The sequence below is a fragment of the Chanodichthys erythropterus genome, chromosome 20 (genome assembly GCF_024489055.1).
Source record: "Chanodichthys erythropterus isolate Z2021 chromosome 20, ASM2448905v1, whole genome shotgun sequence".
In the NCBI taxonomy this organism is placed as follows: Eukaryota; Metazoa; Chordata; class Actinopteri; order Cypriniformes; family Xenocyprididae; genus Chanodichthys; species Chanodichthys erythropterus.
The window spans coordinates 9,698,441-9,722,250 of record NC_090240.1 but is presented as its reverse complement, the minus strand read 5'-3'; the positions used below and the strand labels follow the sequence as shown (position 1 = coordinate 9,722,250).

Genomic DNA, 23,810 nt, shown 5'->3' with positions numbered 1-23,810 from the left:
GTGTGGCAGAAGAGAGGAAAAACAGCAAAAACAAGAGGAAGTAAGGTTTCTTTCTATGCTGATTAGCATTGGTCATTTTTAAAACAGCTGATTAATAACACAACCAACAAGAAGTTCCTGCTACCAAGTTAATAATAATGACAAAGACACTGGTTTCATATTGCAAAATCAATTATATTTATTCATATTCTTTCAGTAACCCACGGCACGAAAGCAAGAATGAAAGACAAAAAACAAACAAACAGAAGAATGCCACATCCACAGACAATGCTGCAGCAGGAAACATGAGCTCTTTGAACGTTTCATCCCTGACATCAGATGATAAATCCTGAGAGTCAAGAAAGTCTTGCGTGTCCAATAAGAGATGGATCGGCCTCATTAAACTGAGCACAAAATGAAGTGAACCTTTATTTAATGAATGACACTTTCTAGCAGAAGGTGATCAGATCCATCAGAACCAAGGAGTGAAATCCACCGGGTCATGTTTAATCTCTCCAGCTTCAGGGTGCGATTGTGAGATGATGTGCAGAGAAGCCATGTGACACATTATACAGCGTTCATGCAGTAAAGTGTCAAACGAAGTGTGATAAGGCAAAGTTCACAGACGTTTTTCTCTAATTCACATAGACCCGGCTAAATATTGCAGTTAAAAACATTCTGGGTCCTTAGTTTTCAGCTCTTATTAAACAACATTTGCAAAAAAAAGCTACTGTAAACAACGCACTGAGCATTCAGGTCTATGTAACACTGAAGCAGGTGACACACAATAGCTCCAAAGATACATTTCAGAATTGCTGAACTTACATTTTCGGTGTCCACGCAAAAACAACAACAACAAAAAAAAAAAGAGCAAGCACAATGTGGATTCAACACAATAAAACACTTTGGTTGCAGAGACAACTGTCGTACAACACAAATTAAACTGATTCTTAAATCAACTATGTACAATGAAATATGCAAAATAAATTCTTAAACCAATTGCACAATATACACAAACATACAACTGTCCCATCTCTCTTTATTCTTTAAAATTCGTCAAGAGGTGCTGTGGCAAATGATGGATAAAAAAAACTAAACAAAACAAAAAAAACGGTTTGGATATAAACCACAGTAAACAGGTCCAGATATGGTTGAGCATCTGCAGACATTATGTTTTTACATCAGCTGTAGGTTGGTCATTTTTCACAATGTTTGTATACTTCATATACATTTCATCCATCATTTATGGTTTCTCTAAATCACCTAGAAGAAACCTTAAAGGAAAAAAAAAAAAAAAAACATTGTGGTTTGGATTAATAATAGTGAGAAAACCAGTGATGCCAGTAGAAAATAATACAAAATATTGTTTCTGGAGAAAAAAATTAATTGAAAATTTAGAGTGTCTGGTTGCACATAAAACTCAAGAGAGCAGTGTAGAATATAAGGTATCAAATCGGCTGTTGATTTCCATCATTCAAATCCTCTCCTTCACTCTTTCCTCTCAAGAAAAACAAACATCTTCACAAAACGAGATTCATGACATCTTGTTTTTCCAAAACACCTAGCATATCTAGTATACTTTAATCATAGCTCTCTTAAAATAAAAACATTGAGATCCATGGTAGCTAAAACACACAGTACTCTAAATAGCAAACCGAGATGAAGCAAAAATGTCTACCCTATTAGAACAAGAACAGATAGCAATAGCATATGTCTATATTTCTTTATCATCTGTATTTACAAGAATTAACTCGTCTTTTACACCACTGAAAGCTGCGAGTGACATGTATTTGCTCTCAAGAGGGAAATAAACGTTAAAGGGGAAATCAGACATCACTTCAAATCCTTTTGATTTCAATGTTAATGTTAAACATACGTGTACCATCGTCCCTGATAATGTTTCAAGTTGGTTTTTGTCATTAGGGTCCACTTTTTGAAAAATGTCCTTTTAAGGCAAAGAGAACGGGAATGCTGGAGGTCCTCAAACGAGGGGGAGAGCTTCCTCTGCCTGCGTCCTTCCGGAAAATTTGAGGTAAAGACTGCTGAAGAGGTCTTGATATTTTTAGTGGGATGAATTAAGAATTTTTTAAATGGGGGAGGGTGGGAATTAATTCAGTTTTTGTAAACCCCTTTCTGCTCTTCTTCATTTGCACCCACCTATGTACACACTATAAGATCTCTTCAACTCCGTGAGCGAAGATCATAACCAAACCCGGCTCCAGAATCATATCTTCACCCATGTGCTGATTCTCACAGGCCATCACCACCACGGCCTGCTTACCCGGAATGCGCTTGGCCACATAGTTTTCGTAATATCGGCGGTTCATCTGCCGTGTCTCCAGCGTGGCCAAGCCTTGGGGCCAGTTACGCTCGTGGGCGTTCTCGATGAGGTCATTAACGATCGACAAAGGGCATCCACTGTCTATGAGCGACCGTTTGATGACGGCCTGGAGGACGGCGTCTGGTGTGGAGATCATTCCTCCCCAGCGGGTCACGCGGGCGGGCTGGAGAGAGTTCACCCATCTGTGGCCAAACGAGTGTAGTTAGTTTGATAGTCATCTGATTGTCAATTATGGAATTAGCATTATAATTTACTTGCTCATTATTTACATAATAAACTGACATTCTATGCACAGAACAATACAAACAACTATGATTATGGATTTAAAGACACAATATGTAAGATTTTTGGATTAAAATATCCAAAAACTACAAGAACAATATTATATATTTTGTTGACTTGTGTACTTAAATTATCCCAAATGTTTCCAATAATGTTTAAATCCAGAAAAATCAGCAACTGTTTGGATACCTTTATTGGGTTAGTCCTATTGTTTGGATCATGTTTTCTTGATTTACTACAAGTAACAAAATAGACAACACTATTTTGTCAAGTGGCTAACAATATATTTTAGCCACATACGATATATTTTAAAATTAATCGCATGCCAATTAGCAACACAAGCCAACCGGCTTTTATTAATATGATTTTCTAAAATTGATCTAGCTTACTTCAGTGTGCATCAAGTGTCTCATAGCAGCCACCGAGCAAACGCACATAGTAAAGTTATAACTTTCAGCACCCTGAAATGTATTTTTAGCATGATTATTTTGACTAAAACAGTGGTGTGTTACCCCACAATTTTAAATTTGTCAAATAAAGTGACCCGCATGAGTAGTAATTCAGCACTTGCGGTTATTTCATTAAAATCAAATCAAATAATGTGAACTTAACTGTAACAATGTTCAAGTTCAGGGAAGGAGGAGGCGGATGTTAAACGTAACTTTAATCGTAACATAACAAAACGAAAGGAGCGGCAGCGGCCGACTGCGGCATACAAGCATAATAAAATCAGCAACATAAAACGTCCCAAGCTCTCAGTGCACCGTGCTTCATGCAACAGGAACGGTAATAAAACTTTAATACATTAGCTCATCCATGAACATGATTTCTGCTGAGTCCCGTCAGATTGCTTTCCATCGGCTGTCGAGGTGAAGATGACAGCTCCCATGTTTCCAAGCTCATTCACGGCGTCATCAAGCTACGCCTTTGTTATCGTTGTGAATAAGCGACCTCTAGCGGTGAAACTTACGTACTGTGCCTTTAAGTTATGCATTTTCAATATTCTTTTGACAAATATATTACATTCACACAAATATATTTAACACTACCAATTAAATGTTTGGGGTCAGTAACATTTGTTTCAAAGAAATGAAGTTTTATTTTAACTTTCTATTCATCAACGAAATCTGTAAAAAACAAAAGTATTATTGGTTCTTAAAATATTAAGCGGAAAAACTGTTTTCAACACTGATCATTTTTAAAAAAATTCTTGAATGATTTTTGAAGGATCATGTCACACTGAAGACTGGAGTAATGGCTGCTGAAAATTCAGCTTTGCAGCACAGAAATAAATTACATTTTAAAATATATTACAATAGGAAACACTAATAATTATAACAATATTTCACAATATTACTATTTGTACTGTATTTCTGATCAAATCAATGCAATAAGAGACTTTTGTAAAAAAAAAAAAAAAAAAAAAATTATACAAGTTTAAAATGTATTTTCTTATTTATAAAGTCTATTTTAAATTCATATTGACATAAACAGAGGCAGAAGAAGAACAGATCACTCACTCCAGGATCTCATTGTACTCTATGCTCTCCTCCAGGTTTTGTAGGTTAGGGTTAGCGCTGCGTATTGCTCGCATGTAAGCTTTCAGGAGCTGGATATCACGTTTCTGAAAAAAATAAATCATGAGCAGATTAAAAAAAACAAAAAAAAAAAACAAAGTGCAGTGTGTGTGCTGAACAGAGCAGAGAATCCAATAATTTATGGGACGTTTTTAAATCAACCGAGACATTCATGTAGCCTCACAGTTCTGACCTGTTCTGCAAGTTGGTGCTTGTGCTCAGCGGCAGTCTTCTCCAGATCTGCAATCTTGGTCTGCTGTTGCTGCACCACACTGCGTAGATGCTTAATACAGTTGTGATTTGGCATCTCATCTTTGGGCATTTCTAGCCTGCAGAGTAAAAAAGCAGATATGACCAAAATGGGGCAAAGAAGGAGAGTTCACACAGGATGCGTTCTTGCAAGACGAAGAGCTGAAAAAACAGCGAGCCTTTGTCAACATGCGCTACACTGATGTGTTTGACTGTTGCACCAACTATAAAAAAAGCATCATGTTCTCCCTCCAAAGACTGCAGTGAATTACTAAGTAAGAACTAGAACTTCAAGTACATACCCGCAACCTTCCTCGCATGTGACGGGTCGTTTGGGGTTGTGCTCGCAGTCTTTGAGGTGTGACTGCAGCTGGTCGAGCCGAAGGGTGGCTGTGCAGCCGAAGCCGGCGTTATCACAGGAGATCTGCAGCTTGGAAAGCATGTTACGCATAATGCGGGGGACGGGTCGAAGATGGGCAAGGGTCACGACGGTGCGGTCCACGGGGCAGATCTGCTGCTGTGCAAACCACTGTGTGATGCAGGCATTACAGAAGGCATGCTCACAGTGCGGGGCCTGAGAGAACAAACAGACTGATCAGACAGGAAGTAACGAACTCAATACACACTTCTTGCTAACTGATGGCAAAAGGTCAGAAAAATGCACATGTCTAGTTGTTTCATATTAAAATAAGCATTTTACTAATATGGAAGGAAAAAACAGCAACATGAATTGTCAGAGACCGTAATCTATAAATAATAACCCATTTAAGTTTTTTAATTGCAATTTTATTAATAAGTGTGTGTGTGTGTGTGTGTGTGTGTGTGTGTGTGTGTGTGTGTGTGTGTGTGTGTGTGTGTGTGTGTGTGTGTGTGTGTGTGTGTGTGTGTGTGTGTGTGTGTGTGTGTGTGTGTGAGAAAATTATAGCCTGTAAATTTCCTCAATTGCCTCACCATTGGCTTTACAAAATTTTTGACCCTTGTAAAACACATTCACACAGTGGTTATGATATCTGATAACCAGAAACCCATAATGTCTGAGCCTCTGTCACATTGTCAAGGTGTTTTAGGATCTTGCGGTTGAATGAAAATAAATATCGACCTGCACTGGCTCCTCCAGCACCCCGCTGCAGATGGGACATAACAGATCCTCGTCCACCTCTCCTTGGAACCTGGTGACGTCGTACCCCATGGCACATTACCGGAACCCTTTGATATCTTAAGTGAAACAAGCAGGAAGAGTGTTTAGTGAGAACTCGGCCGGTATGCTTGCCAATTGCCTCAGAGACAAAAGCATGAGAAGCCCTGAAACAAGATGAAACAGAAAACTTTTTTTTTCAAGTTTTTAAGTGAAAACTGAATCCAGCACAGGAGAAGAACTGTGAAAGCAGGCCAAAAATGATTTAAACCAATGTACTACTTGAGTTACTTACATACTGGTTTTTTTATTACAAGTTAAGGATTTTAAGGGGTCATAGACTGCTTTTTTAATGAAAAATTATTACATTTTAATAAAGTCCACTTACAATATTATCAAGAATTTTACATAAAAAAAACCCCATAAGAATAAAGTTATTTTCTATCCTGTTTTTGACCCTCTCTTTGAAACACACACGTTTTGATGGGCGTGCTGCATTGAAAGCTTGGAATTAAACAGCCACTGCAACCACTGGGTAACAGTTCTGCATATTAAAATAAATTCTCATTTGTTTAAATAATATATGTGTATATAAATTTATTTACATTTAAAAAGTTATATATATATATATATATATATAACTTTTTAAATATAAATATATAAATATATATATATATATATATATATATATAAATATCTTGTTACATACTCAAAACATTTGTCAAAAATTTTAAACATTTATGCGTATTACATAAGCTTTATAAGTCTTGGTTGTGGCAAATAAAGTTTAAAGGTGCCCTAGAACCAGTTTTTACAAGATGTAATATAAGTCTAAGGTGTCCCCTGAATGTATCTGAAGTTTCAGCTCAAAATACCCCATAGTTTTTTTTTTATAAGTTTTTTTAACTGCCTATTTTGAGTGTTTGTGTATTTGCTGGTAAGAGATTATTAATGTGCTGTCAAAGAAATATGGGTCCACTGTGAAGTGTGGTGGCGAACTCCGTAATGCAGCATAATGGGAAACCATTTTGAGTGGCCTAGAGATTGCATTAAGATTAATATTGTGAGAATGGAAATTTTACCGCCTTTCTGACTTTTGGGGCATTATTAACATTATTACGATTCAGCGCGCGGCCCCTTTAAATCTCCCTACCACCCCCCACCCCCATGCTTACCTAGTCTGATGATTCAGCTGTGCACATCTAGGCGTCCTGCCCTTGTCTAATGCCCTGAACATGAGCTGGCATATGCAAATATTGGGGTCATACATATTAATGATCCCGACTGTTACGTAACAGTCTGTGTTATGTTGAGATTCGCCTGTTCTTCGGAAGTCTTTTAAACAAATGAGATTTAAATAAGAAGGAGGAAGCAATGGAGTTTGAAACTCAATGTATGTCTTTTCCATGTACTGAACTCTTGTTATTCAACTATGCCAATATAAATTCAATATTTGATTCTAGGGCACCTTTTAGCACTTGGAGTTGCCAGTTATAATTGACAAAAGATGACTTACAGTGTTTTATGTAAACAGAATTATGAATGAATGTGCCATTGTTTGTCACAATGTCATTTTTATAGGCTATTCATATTTTTCCTTTACAATAAAGTGAAAAACATACACACTGTCATTTGCAATGTGGTGTTTTAATAAAATGAAACGTGTTGTAATGTTTTACTGATCACAAAACAAGATGTCATTCACTGAAGCTTTTATTCAGGATTACAGCAAATGGTTTAGATCAAAACAATAACAAAAGCAGCGTGGTCTACGTGCTTTCTTCTGTATCCAATAATCCAACGCATTAACCCATAAATGCTGAAGCAAAGGAAAGAACAACGAATCACAACTATACAGTTCGACTGCGGCGCAACAGTATAAATACTCAGTACATGTTTAAACGATCTGTAACAGACAAAGCAATAGTGACACATGGTAAAACACTGTTACTCACACTTGTGTGTTACGACATTGCTGTCGGATCCAATATAGTCGGCACTGCATCATGTTTTATTTTTAGTCTCTGAAAAGCCTGCGCCGGACTGTTTGTTTAAAAATTAATCCGCAGTAAAATTTAGTGAACAAACGTACAGCGTCTTACTGATGCGATCTGACTGATGCGATCTGACTGGAGCTTTCTTAAAAATAAAGTTCATCCACGCTTTATTAATGTTTGGATCACAAGGATGGCAATCCAAAGATTGTGTTTTTCCATAACTTGGCACTACAAAATGTCTTATCCTCAGAGGCATCTCTATGGTTTTGTTGCTGGAGTAATCCTGCGTTTGCGTCTGTCTCGCATTTACTAATGTATGACATGAGCGAATCGGTAGGAAGAGCTAAAGAGGCAATGGTGCAAAAGTAGAGGCTGATATTCAGCAGAGGCGGTCTTTCGTCACACTATGTAATAGTGTGATAATGTGACAAAATTCAAAATGAGTCATTTTCTGAGCTTGGTTTCAATAAAAGCAGTTTTTGGACTGACGAGGACGTTTAGAACAGAAACGTACAGGATATTTGTATAGTACAGTGAACCTCTTCAAAAGATCAAAGAAAATTTTATTTCTCAATTCAGCTTGTAAGAAAATAAAAGGAAGTACAGTCAAATAGGTCAACTAATAACATTGATATGTAACTGCAAATCTTATAGACAATCAAAATCATAAATCAATGCGGTACCAGATTTACAGTAAGGCAAGTCTTTTATAATGCTTTAAGTACTAATTGAATTACAAATTGTGCTATTCAATACAACATGGCTCTGTTCCAAAACAATGCAATTTTCTAATAAGCAAAAAAAAAAAAAAACTTCTGTGCACATAAATATTAGGTAAATAGTCATTAATTAGTTCTTAATTCTGTAAGGGATGCTAGTAATCCAGCCTTAAAATCTGGCCAAAACAATGCACTGCTTTCGTTTTTATGCCAGGAGCAAAATGATGCTTTAAAATGTTGGTTTCGTAACAAATATCACAAAACTCCTTAGAAGCATTAAGAGTAAACTGATAAGAGGTTTAATGATCATGGCATTTTGAGCTGAACACGGAGGCACTCAATGTCCCGCTACAATACAGAAGTAACATGATCGCATTTCCTGTTTAAAGGTGACCTTTTTCTTCTTTGTAGAGACACTAGGACTACAAAGCACTCTCAAGTGAAAAATGCAATAGCTGAGTGTTTGTGTATTTGCTGGTAAGAGATTACTAATGTGCTGTCAAAGAAATATGGGTCCACTGTGAAGTGTGGCGGCAAACTCAGTAATGCAGCATAATGGGAAACCATTTTGAGTGGCCTAGAGATTGCATTAAGATTAATATTGTGAGAATGGAAATTTCACCGCCTTTCTGACTTCATTTTTAAGAAACAACAATCAGTTAGACGTGTCCTAAACAGGTGTGAAACGATATAAAAACGAGACAAACGACAAAAGCCATCACTTATACAGGGATGTAAACAGGTAAGGGGGGAAAAAGGTGAGAACATTGCACAGGGTAGGGTAATTCTGAGCACAGAATTTTTTTTTTTTAGTTATTTGCTTACATTGCTCATTTGTAGTTACTTTAAGGGATTTGTTTTTCATATTGTTCCAACATTTTACCAAAATCAACATTTGGTTAAAATCTTATGTTATAAAAGAGGAAGTGCTATGCAGGATATTTAAGACAATATTGGCTGACTGGATGGCAATACTGTTTGCCATATCTCAGATACATAAAATATTACCCATTACAGACATGGTTTTTAAATTACAGAGTAAAGGAAACACTGTACAGTACTTATTGAAACAACCAGTTCTTTATTTACCCTTGTAAGTTCACAAGTACCTCTGAAAGCACCCCCCCCCCTATTTTGATCTCAAAAAGGTGAGTTCTCACAGAAAGGTGAGGAGTTTGCATTTATGCTTATATGTAAATTCAGATTTTGTCCTAACAAGCCGTGACAAGCGTCAGTTGCTTGGTTTCTTTTTTTCCCACAATGAAATCTCATGGCACCAAAACACTTCATGTAGCTGTGTATTTAACATTAAATATGCAAACTAGAGTTGCAAAATTCCAGCTAGAAACTTTCCATGGGAATTAACGGGAATATATGGGAATTAACGGGAATATATGGGAATTAATGTGAATATATGGGAATAAATTCGGAATTTGCAAAATTGCAGGTTAGTCTATAACAGGGTACTTAAATATAGTTGAAAAAAAAAAAAACATCTTGCAACACTATTTTGGTTAGAAAAACCATATTTAATGCAATTTTAGTTTAGTTTTTACCCTGCACATTCCTCACACAGCACACTACTTACTGCATGGTTATTGAGGCCACACCTCCTCCATGCACTGTGCATTCCCCCAGTCCATAACATGCACATTTGATCAAAAATACAGAAAGAAAAAAACTGTAATATTGTGAAACATAACTACAATTTAAAATAATGGTATAATAATTGATATACATAAAAATATAATTTACTTCTGTGATCAAAGCCGAATTTTCAGCATCATTTCTCCAGTCTTCAGTGTCACATGATCCTTCAGATATCATTCTAACATGCTAATACAACCGTTTCCAACAATGATAATAACAAATAAGTATCAAATCAGCAAAATTAGACTGATTTCTGAAGGATCATGTGACACTGAAATAACAATTGCAGCAATAAAAATTTTTAATTTACATATTTACTAAATTAGAATTAATTGAATGTGAAAAATAAATAACTGTTATTTCATGTTATGACCAAACAAAATGTTATTTGTTTTATATGGTACATTTTATATAAATATCATAAATCTGTATAAATTTCCCAAAATTTCCAATTAATTCCCATAAATTTCCATAAATTCCTGTTAAGTTTCCCCAGGTTAATTTCCCGTGGAAAGTTTCCGGAAATTTACCGGAAACTTTCCACCCCTTTGCAACTCTACTCTAAACACACCTCACAGAATAAATTAAATGGATATTTTTCCTTGTAATCGTGCCCTTGAACAATTATGAAATTGTGGCATCCGTAATCGTAATCGGGATTAGAAATTTGATTAATTGTGCAGCCCTAAACTCTCCAAGAACTCACAGAAAGCAGATTTTTTTGTACCAAAGACTACAAAAGATATAAACGATACTAAAATGCATTAACTTGAATGAAATATTCATGATCTTAGCAATTAGAAAGTGCACAGTAGCATTAATGGAGTACAAGTGTTTTATCTGCCATTACATTCAAAACAAAAGGCCATTCATACCTCACTAAAGCACAGCCCTCATGATCCCTGTACAATGAGCTGTCCTCATGTGTCAGGTGGGCAAGGCGACTTTCCTTATGATGCAAGACCGACCATCCCCCTTCAGAAAGAGAAAGTGAAAACAAGACATACATTAACATGAAATCAATACACTGCAACTTATTTCAAAGCAATTTAATTAAGACTCCAAAAGCCTGTTTGAAACATTTCCTGGAAGCTTTAGACAAGTTTGGCATATTTACCGTCAATTAGTCCATTCCCTATTTCAAGATGTTTTGTATCCAATGGATGTCATCAATTAAGCTTATTGAGATGCTCTTTCCTTCCACTTTGTCTCTTGAGTGGAAATCCAAAACCATTAAAGCCTTGATGCAGCGCAATCGAATTAAGAGTCAGCTCATTTAAGAGGCAGATGACGTAATGGTACAACGAGCCACATGTGCACACCCAATCATAGTGCTGGACGGTATGATGTGTGATGAAATGTGTTCGTTTTACAATATATATTTGGGTGGCCAGTGGACAGTGCTTTAAGAGCAATTAAAAAACAATGACTCAAATGTGGTTCATCCAACCAGAATTTACTCTGGCATGTGAAAAAAAATCCCATAGACTTACATTGAGCCATATATAGGGACCAAATCATCATAGAGGCTTGTGGCTGGGATGGCAGTAAGTAACCACCCAGAACACCCTAGCAACAACACAGCAACACCCTAGAAAATCAACCATTACACCCTAGAATTACAGCGGTGAGTTTTCACTCCATAGAATCACAATAACTTGACATCATTGTTTTTCCACAGCCTACTGAAACAAAGCAGATGTGGTTTGCAAGGATTAGAAATGCATGATGTGCTAGAAAGAGCTAAAAACAGTTGAATCCATCAGCATTAAATTTCCTTTGAATCGTATACGATATAAAACAGGAGAAGGAAAATGCTGGGGTTAATACACAGATCAATTCTTCTCATTTATTTAAACCAATTCAAAGCAAAGAAGGGTAGTAACAGCATCTTTTCCGATTCATAACAGTTCTGGGAGGGGTGGTGTTTTGTCCCGGTAGGCTGGTGGTGACCTAATTTTAGCTTGTCTAAGCAGATGGAGGGGGAGAGCGTGGGTGGTTGAGAACGTTCTCCCCTAAACCCCCATTTCAGCGACGGAGTCCCTCACTTTCATTCAATAAAGATCTAGTCGATCATGCATGGATGCATGATCACCAAAAGAGCATTTGGAAGCACACCTTTACCAATGCCAAAAACATTTTGTCCAAACACAAGTGTAAACTGCATCATGTTTTGGACCATTTAGCAGATGACAGTTCTGACAAACTCATAAATTGAAGTTGGAGACCTTTGGATGTCATCAAGAGGGTCCTACACTGCCCCATCACTAAAGGACAAAACAATAATATACATTTATATACAGACAGACAGAAAGAGACAGAGAGAGTCCTGAAAAGATAGCAAGGAAAAAAACGGACTGAGGGGTTAATGTTAAATGGACAGAAGTAGCCATTTAAACAATATGCATTTTGATCATAAATAATTGCATCTGAACATTACAGACAGTCATGAATGTGAATATGTCATGCTGGATTCAGACAGACAGGCTAACTATATCCTTGCCAGCATACATACACCAATGAACCAGACAGCTGTAAACAAATGTACAACTGTTAAACCTCCTAGCGATGAAAAAAAAAAGCTTCACCTCTGCCAACCTGAAACACACGTTTGCTGATGTGTTTGAGCGACTAAAATGAGGCGCTTAGCATTAGCCGACTCTCTAACGCTGTTGTACAAAAACAACCAACTTAATCATCACAACCACATAACTTACTTAACGTGCTCACTGTTTTCTTCGTAAAACAAGGGACAAATGTCTCAAAATGTCTTTTATTCACTGTAAAATTACATGTAAAGTATATGCGCTGATGCTAAAGAGCTAGCGTGGCTAACTAGCATGAAATCCAACTAGCTGACGCATGCCGAAAGAGCAGCTTTGGTCTAAAAACAGTATACCACACGCACTTAAACGTCACATTACAATTTCTAGCCCCTGTAAATGTCATTTAAATACCGTTCTGATCAAATAACGCCTTGTTGTGTTCATGTTTCGTGACTGCATTTGCATCCAGTTTGTGCTACTATACGGTAATTTTACTAGTCGACATGAATAAAGCGTTAAAAACCTCTCAGCAGGACTATAATACCTGTTCCCGTAGATCGCGGTATTCCTCCAAAGCTTAATGTGATTTCTGGATTTAGAGACTGATATTTGTAGTGATCTGAGAGATGGCTGAATTCTCTTCCTGAGGCGAGCGGATGAAGTCTGTCTGAATCTGCTGCTGCGCCTACAGGACAGAGTGTGTGTGGAGGAGCAATTATACGAGATTTAGCCTTAAACATATTACATGCTTACTCATCTAAAAGCATTATACATGTGTAAGGCGTATATATACGATTCAATAAATGTAGCCTATTTTTTTTTCTTTCAAAAACTGAAGTATATCTGAGTCATTCCACGAAACTGGTACGATCTGGACTTAGCCTACAGATTTTTAGATTTTTTACCAAAATGTATTACTTTTCTGAACACCCCACAACATTGACACATTTAACTTCCAGAAAAACAGATTTTCCCATCTCTGGCATCAAATCCCTATTATTATTGGTCATTATTTAAAGTATTGGACACTATGGGAGCTCTCTGAATATTATTATAAAATGTATTTGTGATAAAATCAACATTTTCCTCTTAACCAGATGTCCCTCATACTAATTCAGTAATTGCAAATATAAAAGTTACATAAAATCTCACATACTAAAGCCTGAAATGGGCACTTTTTGTGACAGCAACCTCATAATTGTTTTTATCAAAGGCTTAACTTCAGAATTTGAACTAAAATCAATATACTTATGATTGCTCTGAACATTTCAGACAGAGTTCAACTAACTTTAAATTACTTTTTCATAAACTTAACAACAAAAATATATTTAAAATGTAGCTGTGACGGGGTTGTGATTTTTCTGCTCTAAATCTAGTGAATAAATGGAGAGCGCGTGGCATGCATGATATTAAGAAATCATGAATAATGTTGAAATAACAAAGATCATTTTCACAAGTAATAATTGATGTAACGGGGGTGAGTTGTTAAGCTTGACCAACACAATTCCACAACATAATTTAGCTATAATTATTAAATAAGGTGGTAACTTGCCTGTGTCTGCTCACTGTGTTGTTCAGAAGACTTCTATAATGTCACTTCCTATTAATAATGTCACATAAGTATCAGTTCATTATTTTATAGGGGGAGAGTGTAACAGGGTTACTGAGGAACGGAACTAAATAATGTGATTTTAATGAATAATCATGAATTTACTAGAACATTACCAGCAAAAAAGCACAGATGGATGTTTATGGGAATGGCAAAATGAATGGCCTTTTTTCTCATTTTATTATTCATATCCCAAGTACACTTTCATAGAAGGCCCTGAGGGACATGATAAAATAGGTGATGTCAACTGAAAAAAACAAAATAATTTCTAATATGAAGATAAAATGTATGTCATGTTTTTAAACATTATTAAAGGAGACATTTCAATTAATACAAAAAGCTTTTAAAAATATATTTTGGTGACCCAATAGATAAAATACACTAAAAAAAGGGACTCAAATCGTACCGGTTTTATCTATCTATCTATCTATCTATCTATCTATCTATCTATCTATCTATCTATCTATCTATCTATCTATCTATCTATCTATCTATCTATCTATCTATCTATCTATCTATCTATCTATCTATCTATCTATGCAATATGAAATGATGACATGAAAGTTACTTGGACAGGTCAAAGTACTTAAATATTTGACGGGATGGGAGTGAGAATGTGTTCAATTTACATCACAGTCATGAGATAAACCAACGTTGATCAATGCCTTCGCGGCATGTGATCTCCGATAGGTTCAAAGCTGTCTGCTGGTGGAACATTAACCTTAGATTCATTAAAACAATGCGCCATACCTCATGCTTAAACACTAGGATACTGAGAGGATACTGGAGATCATGTAGCGCACTTAAAAGAGACGAAAGACAATCATGGGTGGACAGACAGTCTGGTAAAGAGTTGATCAGTTGAAGCATAAATTCTAAATTTACATTATTGAAACTATAAAGACTTTGCATGGTAAATGTATTGCAATGTGATTCCTGCAAGCTTTTGATTTAAGAGTCTTCTAAAGTATTTGTTCTTTTAAACATTTTATTCTCATTCTAGTAACAAGAATGGCTTCAGCAAAATGTAATTTTTTAAACTCTACACAAAAACAATTGCACAAATTTTGCTTTCATAGCTCTTAATGTTTGCAGACTTTGGTGTCTTAGGAAATTCAAGCACAGTTTGAGACGTAGAGAAACTATAGTAAAACTTTAGTAAAAGTCTCCATATCATATCCATTCCATCTAAAAGGAACATTTACCTTTACCGACTGTGTTTGGGATTGATTTGGCAATGCATATTGAATTATGTTTAATTAAAATTCTGTTATCGATTGCTAATTTTCCCCAAGGTTGACTCTGAGCTTCAAGCTTCTGCTCTACCACTGTATGATTTCTGTGATGATGCCACCCATCCTCATACTGGCAACACATGCCCAGGTCGACAAGGTCAAAAAGTTGAATGAGAGCACACAAGTCAAATCTACAGAGGAACATTTAGAGGAAGCTTTTGAAGAGCAGGTACGTTTAGATGATCATATCAAAACTAAAGATTAAGTAGACAATGATTTTTTTGTTTGTTTCTTGTCTTTGAGAATCCACAGTGGCTTTTGTGATTTACTCGTTCCTACATGTCTGCTAAAGTAGATCTACCACATTCCTTGAGGGATTTTTCAAAACATAAAGAGATTTTTGCTGGAGGGTAACGCTGAGTGCAAAAAATCTTATCAACAATGGCTCTGATGCAATCACTCAAATAGGTTAGAGTTGTAGTTTCAGCATCTGTGTTGAAATTCATGGATTGGGATGGTTGCAGACTAAGTTTATGACCCCAATGCACTATCATAAAAATATTAACATGCGTGGACCTTGAAAATGATGGCTGTTGACAAAATAGTAATTCAGATTTAATTTTCTCTCAAGGGCTACTACTTGCAACGCCTGTTCCTCCAGTATGGGGACAATGGGACTTTGACCTATGAGGGTCTGCAGAAGTTGCTAGGCAGTTTAGGTCTGGGGGAAGTCAGTGTCCTGGAGATCCGACATGGTGAAGTGAAGCATTCTTCTCAACCCCTGTCCCATTCCCACTCACATGAAGACCATCATCATCCTCAAAGGACCACAAACTCACCTCCATTTAAAGAAAGGTAAGATGATTCTGGTTGGTGCCTATAAAGTTAACTTTTTGAATAGGTAAACTTTTTTTGAACTTCTATTAATACTACAAAACCATAGTTGAATTTTGTTTTTGATGATCTGGTTTTTGTTTACAGAGTGCAAATATAATTATATGCTCATTTTAAAGACTAATCGATTAAAATATTCAGTCCTAGACCTCACATTAAATCAGTGCTCAGTGGATCTCCTGCAGAATTGGGTCACTCAGACTATTTTCCACACCCGGGCCTAAGGCACAAAGTGGAAGAAAGTGTGTCACCACTGTCAGACCATCCGACAGAGAAACACCTTCACGGGAATGTGAGTATTTACTCCTGAACTTCCTGTTAGGGTGTTAAAAATGGACAAAGTCTACAAATGAATCTTCACTATCACATGACCAAAGGTCTGTTGATATCTTGAGGTGTGCAGACAGTAAAATTCAATCCATTTGCCTTTCCCCTTCTGTGTGAGGTACACTGACTATTTTGGAGAGAGATAATCATGTGAGAAGACCATGCTGAAAAGATTTGTTTTAACTGGTTAGTGCTGGTTTAATGCTGGTCTAGCTGGTGGGCCAGAATAGCCATACTGTAAATCAGTAAAACTCAACTAGCAAAGCTTGTTAACCATCATGGTCATGTTGACAATTTCTGGTGATGCTGGTTTATTACATCTTGCTGGTTAAACTAGTCAAGAAGCCTTCTTGGACCACCAGCATGCAAGCATCCTGTACTGTGGACTAGCATTTAAAACATATATATGCCAAGTATGGAAGCCCATTTCCACCACATTAAAAAATCATGCTTTGCTAAATCATAATTATGACATGGATAGTCAAAATTATGATATACGAAGTCATAATTACAAGATTATTTATTTTATTTATTTTTTAGAAATTATGTTATATTAGGTCGTGATTGTGAGATTAAAAAGTCATAATTATTACATAAAAAGTCAAAATTATGAAAAAACAATAAAAATTGTAAATGAAAAAATATTGAAATTATGATTATTATATGATTACTCAATTATTATTGAGTTAAAATGTAATAATGTTGAGATATAAAAAACTTAATTATGACAAAAATTGAAAATTATGACAAAAAGTTTAAATTATGACATAAAACCATAATTATAAAATAAAGTCACAATTATGATATAAAATGTTGAAATTATGAGCTAAAATGTCTTTTATAAAAAGTTGAAAATACAAAATTTTGAGATAAGTCTGAAATGCTGACTTTTTATCTCATAATTTTGACTTAGTATGTCATAACAAACATGACTTTTTATCTCATAATTTTAACTTTTCTTTGGTCGTTATTATGATTTACCAAAGCATAATTATTTTTCCTTCAGTGGCAGAAATGGGTTTCCATTACAGGATAAAATACTGTCAGGCAGTCATTATCACAAAATAAACTATACTGTATATGATCATTCAAATATTAATGTGAGTTTGTATTATTTATAACTTTTCCTGTATATTATCTTGATGTGTCCGTTAAGGAAAAGAATAGTTCTTTACAATCAGCTTATAGCGACATGATGACCACTGCAATGATATTACAGTAATATTAACACTGAAGTCAGCTGTGTTTGAATAAAACAAAAGAAAACGAGAGACATGGAAGTAATGCAAGTTTGATTTGGAAGCACTGTAATATGCACCATTGCAATGGACAACAGCGGATATTAGGAAAACTGACCAATCAGAATTGAGTATTCCAGAGAGCTGTGTAATAATGTTGAATCTGAATCTTATTACCTTATCGCAGTGTCTAAATGTTACCCAGCTCTTGTGGAACTTTGGGCTGGGCCAAGCATCCCATATCACGCCTGCCCACTTCACCTTCCTGTGCCCTGCCCTCCTGTACCAGATCGACAGCGGAGTGTGTCTGCGACACACAGATCAGCAGTCACAGGGAAGCAAACGTGAGGGTTTCCTCAGAGGTGTGTGTGTGTAAACTGTCCATCAAGTGTGATATCAGAATCAGTTTGTGTTTGTTTTCATGATAGTGAGGATTAAACAAGGTCATTTTATCTCAGCTTTAGGTTGGGCCTCCTTGGCACTCTTTGTCATCAGTTTGCCCTCGCTGGTCGCCCTGGGACTGGCACCCCTGCTTCGACCTTCAATCCTTCAAATATTCCTCTGCCCGATGGCTGGGATGGCAGTGGGCACGCTCTGTGGAGATGCCCTCTTGCACCTCCTGCCTCATGTAAGTACACAATGCAAATGAAAAATCAGTACATTATTCTGTATTACTTCAAATATCCCAGCTTACAAAAAATATGTTCTAAGAATGTTTTGCAAATGTTCTCATTAAGTTTTGAATGTTCTTTGAATGTTTAAAACATCCAGTTTAAAAAAAAAAAAAAAAGTTTTAAAAACGTTTTTTCTTGGTTATGTGAACGTTAAAGGTGCTGTATGTAAAAATACCATATGTTTGCAGATATTTAGGAAACATGCTATGTTTTCTCTGAAAAACAATGGTACAGCCAGACAGTTATTTTACTTTGAAATGTACGTTCCATGTCTGAATGTGTGTTTTTGTTTGTATTACATACTGCACCTTTAAAGAAACATTCCATTTGATCATTCTTCAAACATTATTGGAATGTTACTTTTGAATGTTCTCTGAAACAAGTAGTAACATATAAAAAATGTTAGATGAACTAAAACATTTCAGATATAAATATTTACATATAACATTTCAGATATAAATAATGTTTTTGTGCTAATGTTTTGAGAAAATTAAAGACCAGATAACTTTAAATGAACAATTAGGATACAATTCAATTATTATTGAATTATGAATAATTTAATTTATTTATATACTAATGATAATAATGATTTATACATAAGCAATAAGGTACGAAAGGCTGTGCTGTATCATGAATAAATCACGGCTGACGTGAAGTGGAGTGACTTATTCACAATACGGCACTAGCCTCGAGTACCTTATTGCTTTTATAAAACGGTTACCACACAATACAAATATTAAAGACTTTCATGAAGCAAAATGACAAAAAGCCTTCCTTCCGCCAGAAAAATAGCCCCTGACCGTGAACAGCAACAGAAGTTACATTATTACACCATTAGATGGCGGCTTTATGAGTGTGTCAGAAGACTTTTACAATGAAAAGACTGAATTGTTGTGAACAAGATGCAGCTGCTTTGACTAGCGCTGTCAGTCACGGGAAAACCCCTTAACTGTTAAAAGGACAAGATAATACATCGAACATTTAAACAGATTTTTTATTATGAACATAGGACTGACCTGAAGGAAAATAAAATAAAGTTGTATTTTTTATTCAAGCGCTATAGATGTTGGTTGTTCATGATTTCAGGCCATCTTCAGTCAACACACTGAACACCAGGATGCTGTTTTCAAGGGTCTGAGTGTGCTGGGAGGACTTTATCTTCTATTTGTCTTTGAGAGCCTTCTGGGACTTAAGCAACATTTCAAGGTGAGCTTCATCCAGTGGGAAATATTTTTATTTGGACTTTCATTATGACCTGCTGACTTAAATGAAAACACTTCGTTTTGAGGAAAGAGATGTGGAGTGGCTGTCATTATTACAAAAATTCCTCTTCTTTTTACAGATTTTAAAGAAAAGGAGGCACAACGCAGAGTCTGAAAGGGAGCTGGACACACTGCAGGGTATGTTTTATTTCACACATGAGAAAGAGCAAACCAGAAAGAAAAACATTATTATGCAACTTCTAAATGAATCTGTACTCCATTATAGGTACCTCATCAAGCAATCAGTATGAGAGTTCAGGGCATGGGCATTCTCATGGGCAGCCTGGACCAGGGAAAACAGGCATCAGAAGCATGGCATGGATGGTGGTCATGGGAGATGGGATACATAACCTTACAGATGGACTAGCCATTGGTACATAAAAAAAATCACTCATTAAAGGTGTAATAACTAAGTAATAATTTTAAAATGATGTACACTCTCATTAGATGAAGACATTTGCAAAAAAAGTATTTTAAAGTGTATTTATTCTTAATTAAAAATAAGTTAATTATAAATAACTTTTTGTCCTCTAGGTGTTGCATTTTCTCAGAGTCTGACTGGTGGCCTCAGCACTACCATCGCTGTGTTCTGCCATGAGCTTCCTCATGAGTTAGGTATATAATTGAGTCGTTTCTAGTATAAATGATCATTATGAATCTCATCAGTATTGCATACATATTTCTTTGCTCTTGTCTGCAGGTGATTTGGCAGTGCTGTTGGCTGCAGGCTGGCCTGTCCGCAGACTGGCTGTGTTCAGCGGCATCTCTGCTCTGCTGGGCTTTGTTGGTGTTTTAACAGGGACGGTGCTGGGAAACCAGTGGGCCACACACTCACCTTGGATTCTCACCGTCACCACTGGGGTCTTCCTTTATGTTGCTCTTGCTGATATGGTAAAGATCTTGATTGCCAAAAAACAGTAAAATTTCCATTTAAGACTTAACTTTTTACTTGAAAGCTGTCAGAATGTCCAGAATGCCTGTCATGAAGTCATTGCTGTTAAAGGGTTAGTTCACCCAAAAATGAAAATTATGTCATTAATTACCCTCATGTCATTCTACACCCATAAGACCTTCGTTCATCTTCTGAACACTAAGATATTTTTGATAAAATCAGATGGCTCAGTGAGACCTGCATCACCAGCAATAACACTCCCTTTTTAAATGCCCAGAAAGCTACTAAAAACATATTTAAAACAGTTCATGTGACTACAGTGCTTCAACCTTAATATTATAAAGCGACGAGAATACTTTTTGTGCGCCAAAAATAACAAAATAACGACTTTATTACACAACATCTAGTTATGGGCGATTTCAAAACACTGCTTCGTGAAGCTGCGGAGCTTTATGAATCTTTTGTTTCGAATCAGTGTTTCAGAGTGCCAAAATCAAAATTTCAGTAAAGAGGCTTCAATATGTCATAAGTGTTTAGAAATTTCAATGGTTCACATGACTGGCAGTTTGATACGCGCTCCGAACCACTGCTTCATAAAGCAGTGTTTTGAAATCGCCCATCACTAGATATTGTTGAATAAAGTCACTATTTTGTTTTTTTTGCGCACAAAAAGTATTCTCGTCGCTTTATAATATTAAGTTTGAACCACTGCAGTCACATGAACTGTTTTAAATATGTTTTTAGTAGCTTTCTGGGCATCTGAAAAAGGGAGTGTTATTGCTGGTGATGCAGGCCTCACTGAGCCATCTGATTTTATCCAAAATATTTGATATGAGGGTGAGTAATTAATGACATGATTTTCATTTTTGGGTGAACTATCCCTTTAACTTAAAAAAAAAAACAACAACAAAAAAAAACCTGACAATTTTTTACTCAGAAAAAAAATATGTAATGTTAAAGACTCCACTGCATCTCCATAAAATTTTTAATGAATAAAGTATCTTTATATAACTTTAACACTTTCAACATTATGACGCTGTTTCCCTAGATGCCCGAAATGCTCCATGGAGATGCTGGATCTCTGAGCCCTCTGAAGCGCTTCTTCCTGCAGAGTCTGGGCCTGCTGATAGGGGGTGCTATCATGCTTTGCATCGCCCTTTTTGAGGATCATATTGCTATTAGTCTGGGAGAAGACTAAGGATATAAATACTATTCATTTGCAACGTCATCATCAGGATATCACACCAGTGTGAGAATTTCCATCCAAAACAAAAGAATTGTGTACATACCTCATCCCACAATGAACTACTGTGTAGATGTGGATATTCTGAAGAAAGTACACTGGATAATGCTCCTATAAAAACAGGAACAGCTGATCTCATACATGGCATCCTCGTCGGTCAACACCTTTTTAACTGAAGCTCACTAAAATGTATTTTTTTTTCTTTCTATATGGGAAAAACTTTTTACTGAATGATGATATCTGTAGATAATTCCAAGGCTCGACAATAAGGAGGGTCTGATGAAAGGGATTCAGGCCAGTTTATGTAACTAACTTGCACTATGAGGCAAATACCAAGTTGTCATTACATCTTTTATTATATAAATGTTTCTATGCCTTGCATTGTTTTTTAATGTATTGAACATGGTTGTTGTTAAAATGATAATCTACAATCTTTACCAATTTACAATAAGCATAATGTCATTGTTTTCAGCAAAAAGTGTGTTTTAAGAATTTAGTTATTTCAGTTCTAATTTTTAAATAGGTTATTTTTTATATTAAAGGATTAGTTCACTTTGATTTACTCATACTCAGGCCATCCTAGGTGTATATGACTTTCTTCTTTCCGATGAACACAATGGGATAAATATTAATAAATATCCTGAGCTTTATAATTGCAGTGATAGGGATCAATGAGTATGAGCTGAAGGAAGTGTCTCCATCCACATCCATCCATAATAAATATGTGCTCCGCACAGCTCTGGGGGGTTAATAAAGGCCTTCTGAAGCGAAGCGTTTGTGTAAAAAATATCCATATTTAAACAAGTTATGAAATAAAATATGTAGCTTCCGCCAGACCGCCTTCTGTATTGAAGTTACAAAGAAAGTAAACTGGCGTCACGTCAGTTACACTTTTTCAGTAATTTGAATAGGAAAGGCGTAAGATGTAGCATAAGCTTTGTGAACTGCAAGAGTTTTACACTTTCTGTGTACGTTGAATACGGAAGGCGGCTCATGCGGAAGCTAGATATTATACTTCATAATTTGTTTAAATATGGATTTTTTTTTTTTTTTTTTTTTACAGACACATCGCTTTGCTTCAGAAGGCATTTATTAACCCCCCGGAGCCGTGTGGAGCACATATTTATGATGGATGGATGTGGATGGAAGCACTTTCTTCAGCTCATACTTATTGATCCCTATCACTGTCATTATAAAGCTCGGATGCATCAGGATACTTAATATTTCTGCGATTATGTTCATCAGAAAGAAAGTCATATACACCTAAGATGTCTTGAGGGTGAGTAAAGCTTCGGCTAAACCTTTAAAATAATTTCCAGCTATCACTGCAAATTAAAAACTACCATTAACAGTAAAATGTAAAAAAAATAAATAAATAAAAAAAACCTGACAAAAAAACTCTTCTCAATCCCTTGAAAATGGATTGACCTTAATTTGAACCCAATCAGTCTAAAATTTCCAAGTTAAAAGTAATACTTATACGATCTGACATAACGGATATATCCCATCACAAATACATGTAATGTTTAATAAAATATGCTGTTACAACATGTTACCATTTTGTAGTGTTTAGAGAAACAGAAGACACACACAACAACTTGTATGTAGCAATAGCATTTTATTTCAACATTACCAATTCTAAGCCACGATACTGAATGACAAGACCTACTGGCTGCAGCAGTTCATGAACCTGACTAACAAAAAACATATGGGATTTTTTTTTTTTTTTTTTTGTCTTTGAAGTCAGAGAGACCAATTCATTTTTAATAAGCTCAAATTAAAAATGATTATGTTCTTTCTTACTTAAATACATGTACAGAGTTTCACATCTGTTAGTAACAAGTAACCATTCACAAGCTCATACTATGAATTAACAAGGCAAAGTGCTTTCAGGATTGCATTGTCACATAAGGAAATGAATGGCTTGAGGTCTTTTTGTGGGGTTGAAAGGGTGAGGGTTC

General features: G+C 35.9%; 2 protein-coding genes across 4 annotated transcripts; one reads left to right on the top strand and one right to left on the bottom strand.

Annotated features, from left to right (window-relative positions):
- Positions 1–170: 170 nt before the first annotated feature.
- Positions 171–13,178, bottom strand: rnf41 (ring finger protein 41). Of its 3 annotated transcripts, XM_067370931.1 has the most exons (8): positions 13,020–13,138; positions 11,047–11,140; positions 10,805–10,904; positions 5,528–5,643; positions 4,731–5,002; positions 4,373–4,508; positions 4,123–4,226; positions 171–2,502 (listed from the first exon to the last, which is right to left on the bottom strand). In XM_067370931.1, the coding sequence occupies exons 4-8, from the start codon at positions 5,615–5,617 to the stop codon at positions 2,148–2,150; spliced, it is 957 nt and encodes a 318-aa protein (XP_067227032.1). In that variant the 5' UTR covers positions 5,618–5,643; positions 10,805–10,904; positions 11,047–11,140; positions 13,020–13,138; the 3' UTR covers positions 171–2,147. The 3 variants fall into 3 exon arrangements, with proteins under 3 accessions (XP_067227032.1, XP_067227030.1, XP_067227031.1); XM_067370929.1 differs by lacking the exon at positions 11,047–11,140 and having other exon boundaries at positions 13,020–13,178; XM_067370930.1 differs by having other exon boundaries at positions 11,047–13,175.
- Positions 13,179–14,820: 1,642 nt separating this feature from the next.
- Positions 14,821–22,493, top strand: slc39a5 (solute carrier family 39 member 5). Its single transcript, XM_067370927.1, has 12 exons — positions 14,821–14,929; positions 15,380–15,548; positions 15,951–16,174; positions 16,355–16,505; positions 17,966–18,140; positions 18,237–18,406; positions 19,539–19,658; positions 19,795–19,852; positions 19,941–20,087; positions 20,249–20,329; positions 20,415–20,605; positions 21,655–22,493. The coding sequence occupies exons 1-12, from the start codon at positions 14,910–14,912 to the stop codon at positions 21,802–21,804; spliced, it is 1,656 nt and encodes a 551-aa protein (XP_067227028.1). The 5' UTR covers positions 14,821–14,909; the 3' UTR covers positions 21,805–22,493.
- Positions 22,494–23,810: the final 1,317 nt, after the last annotated feature.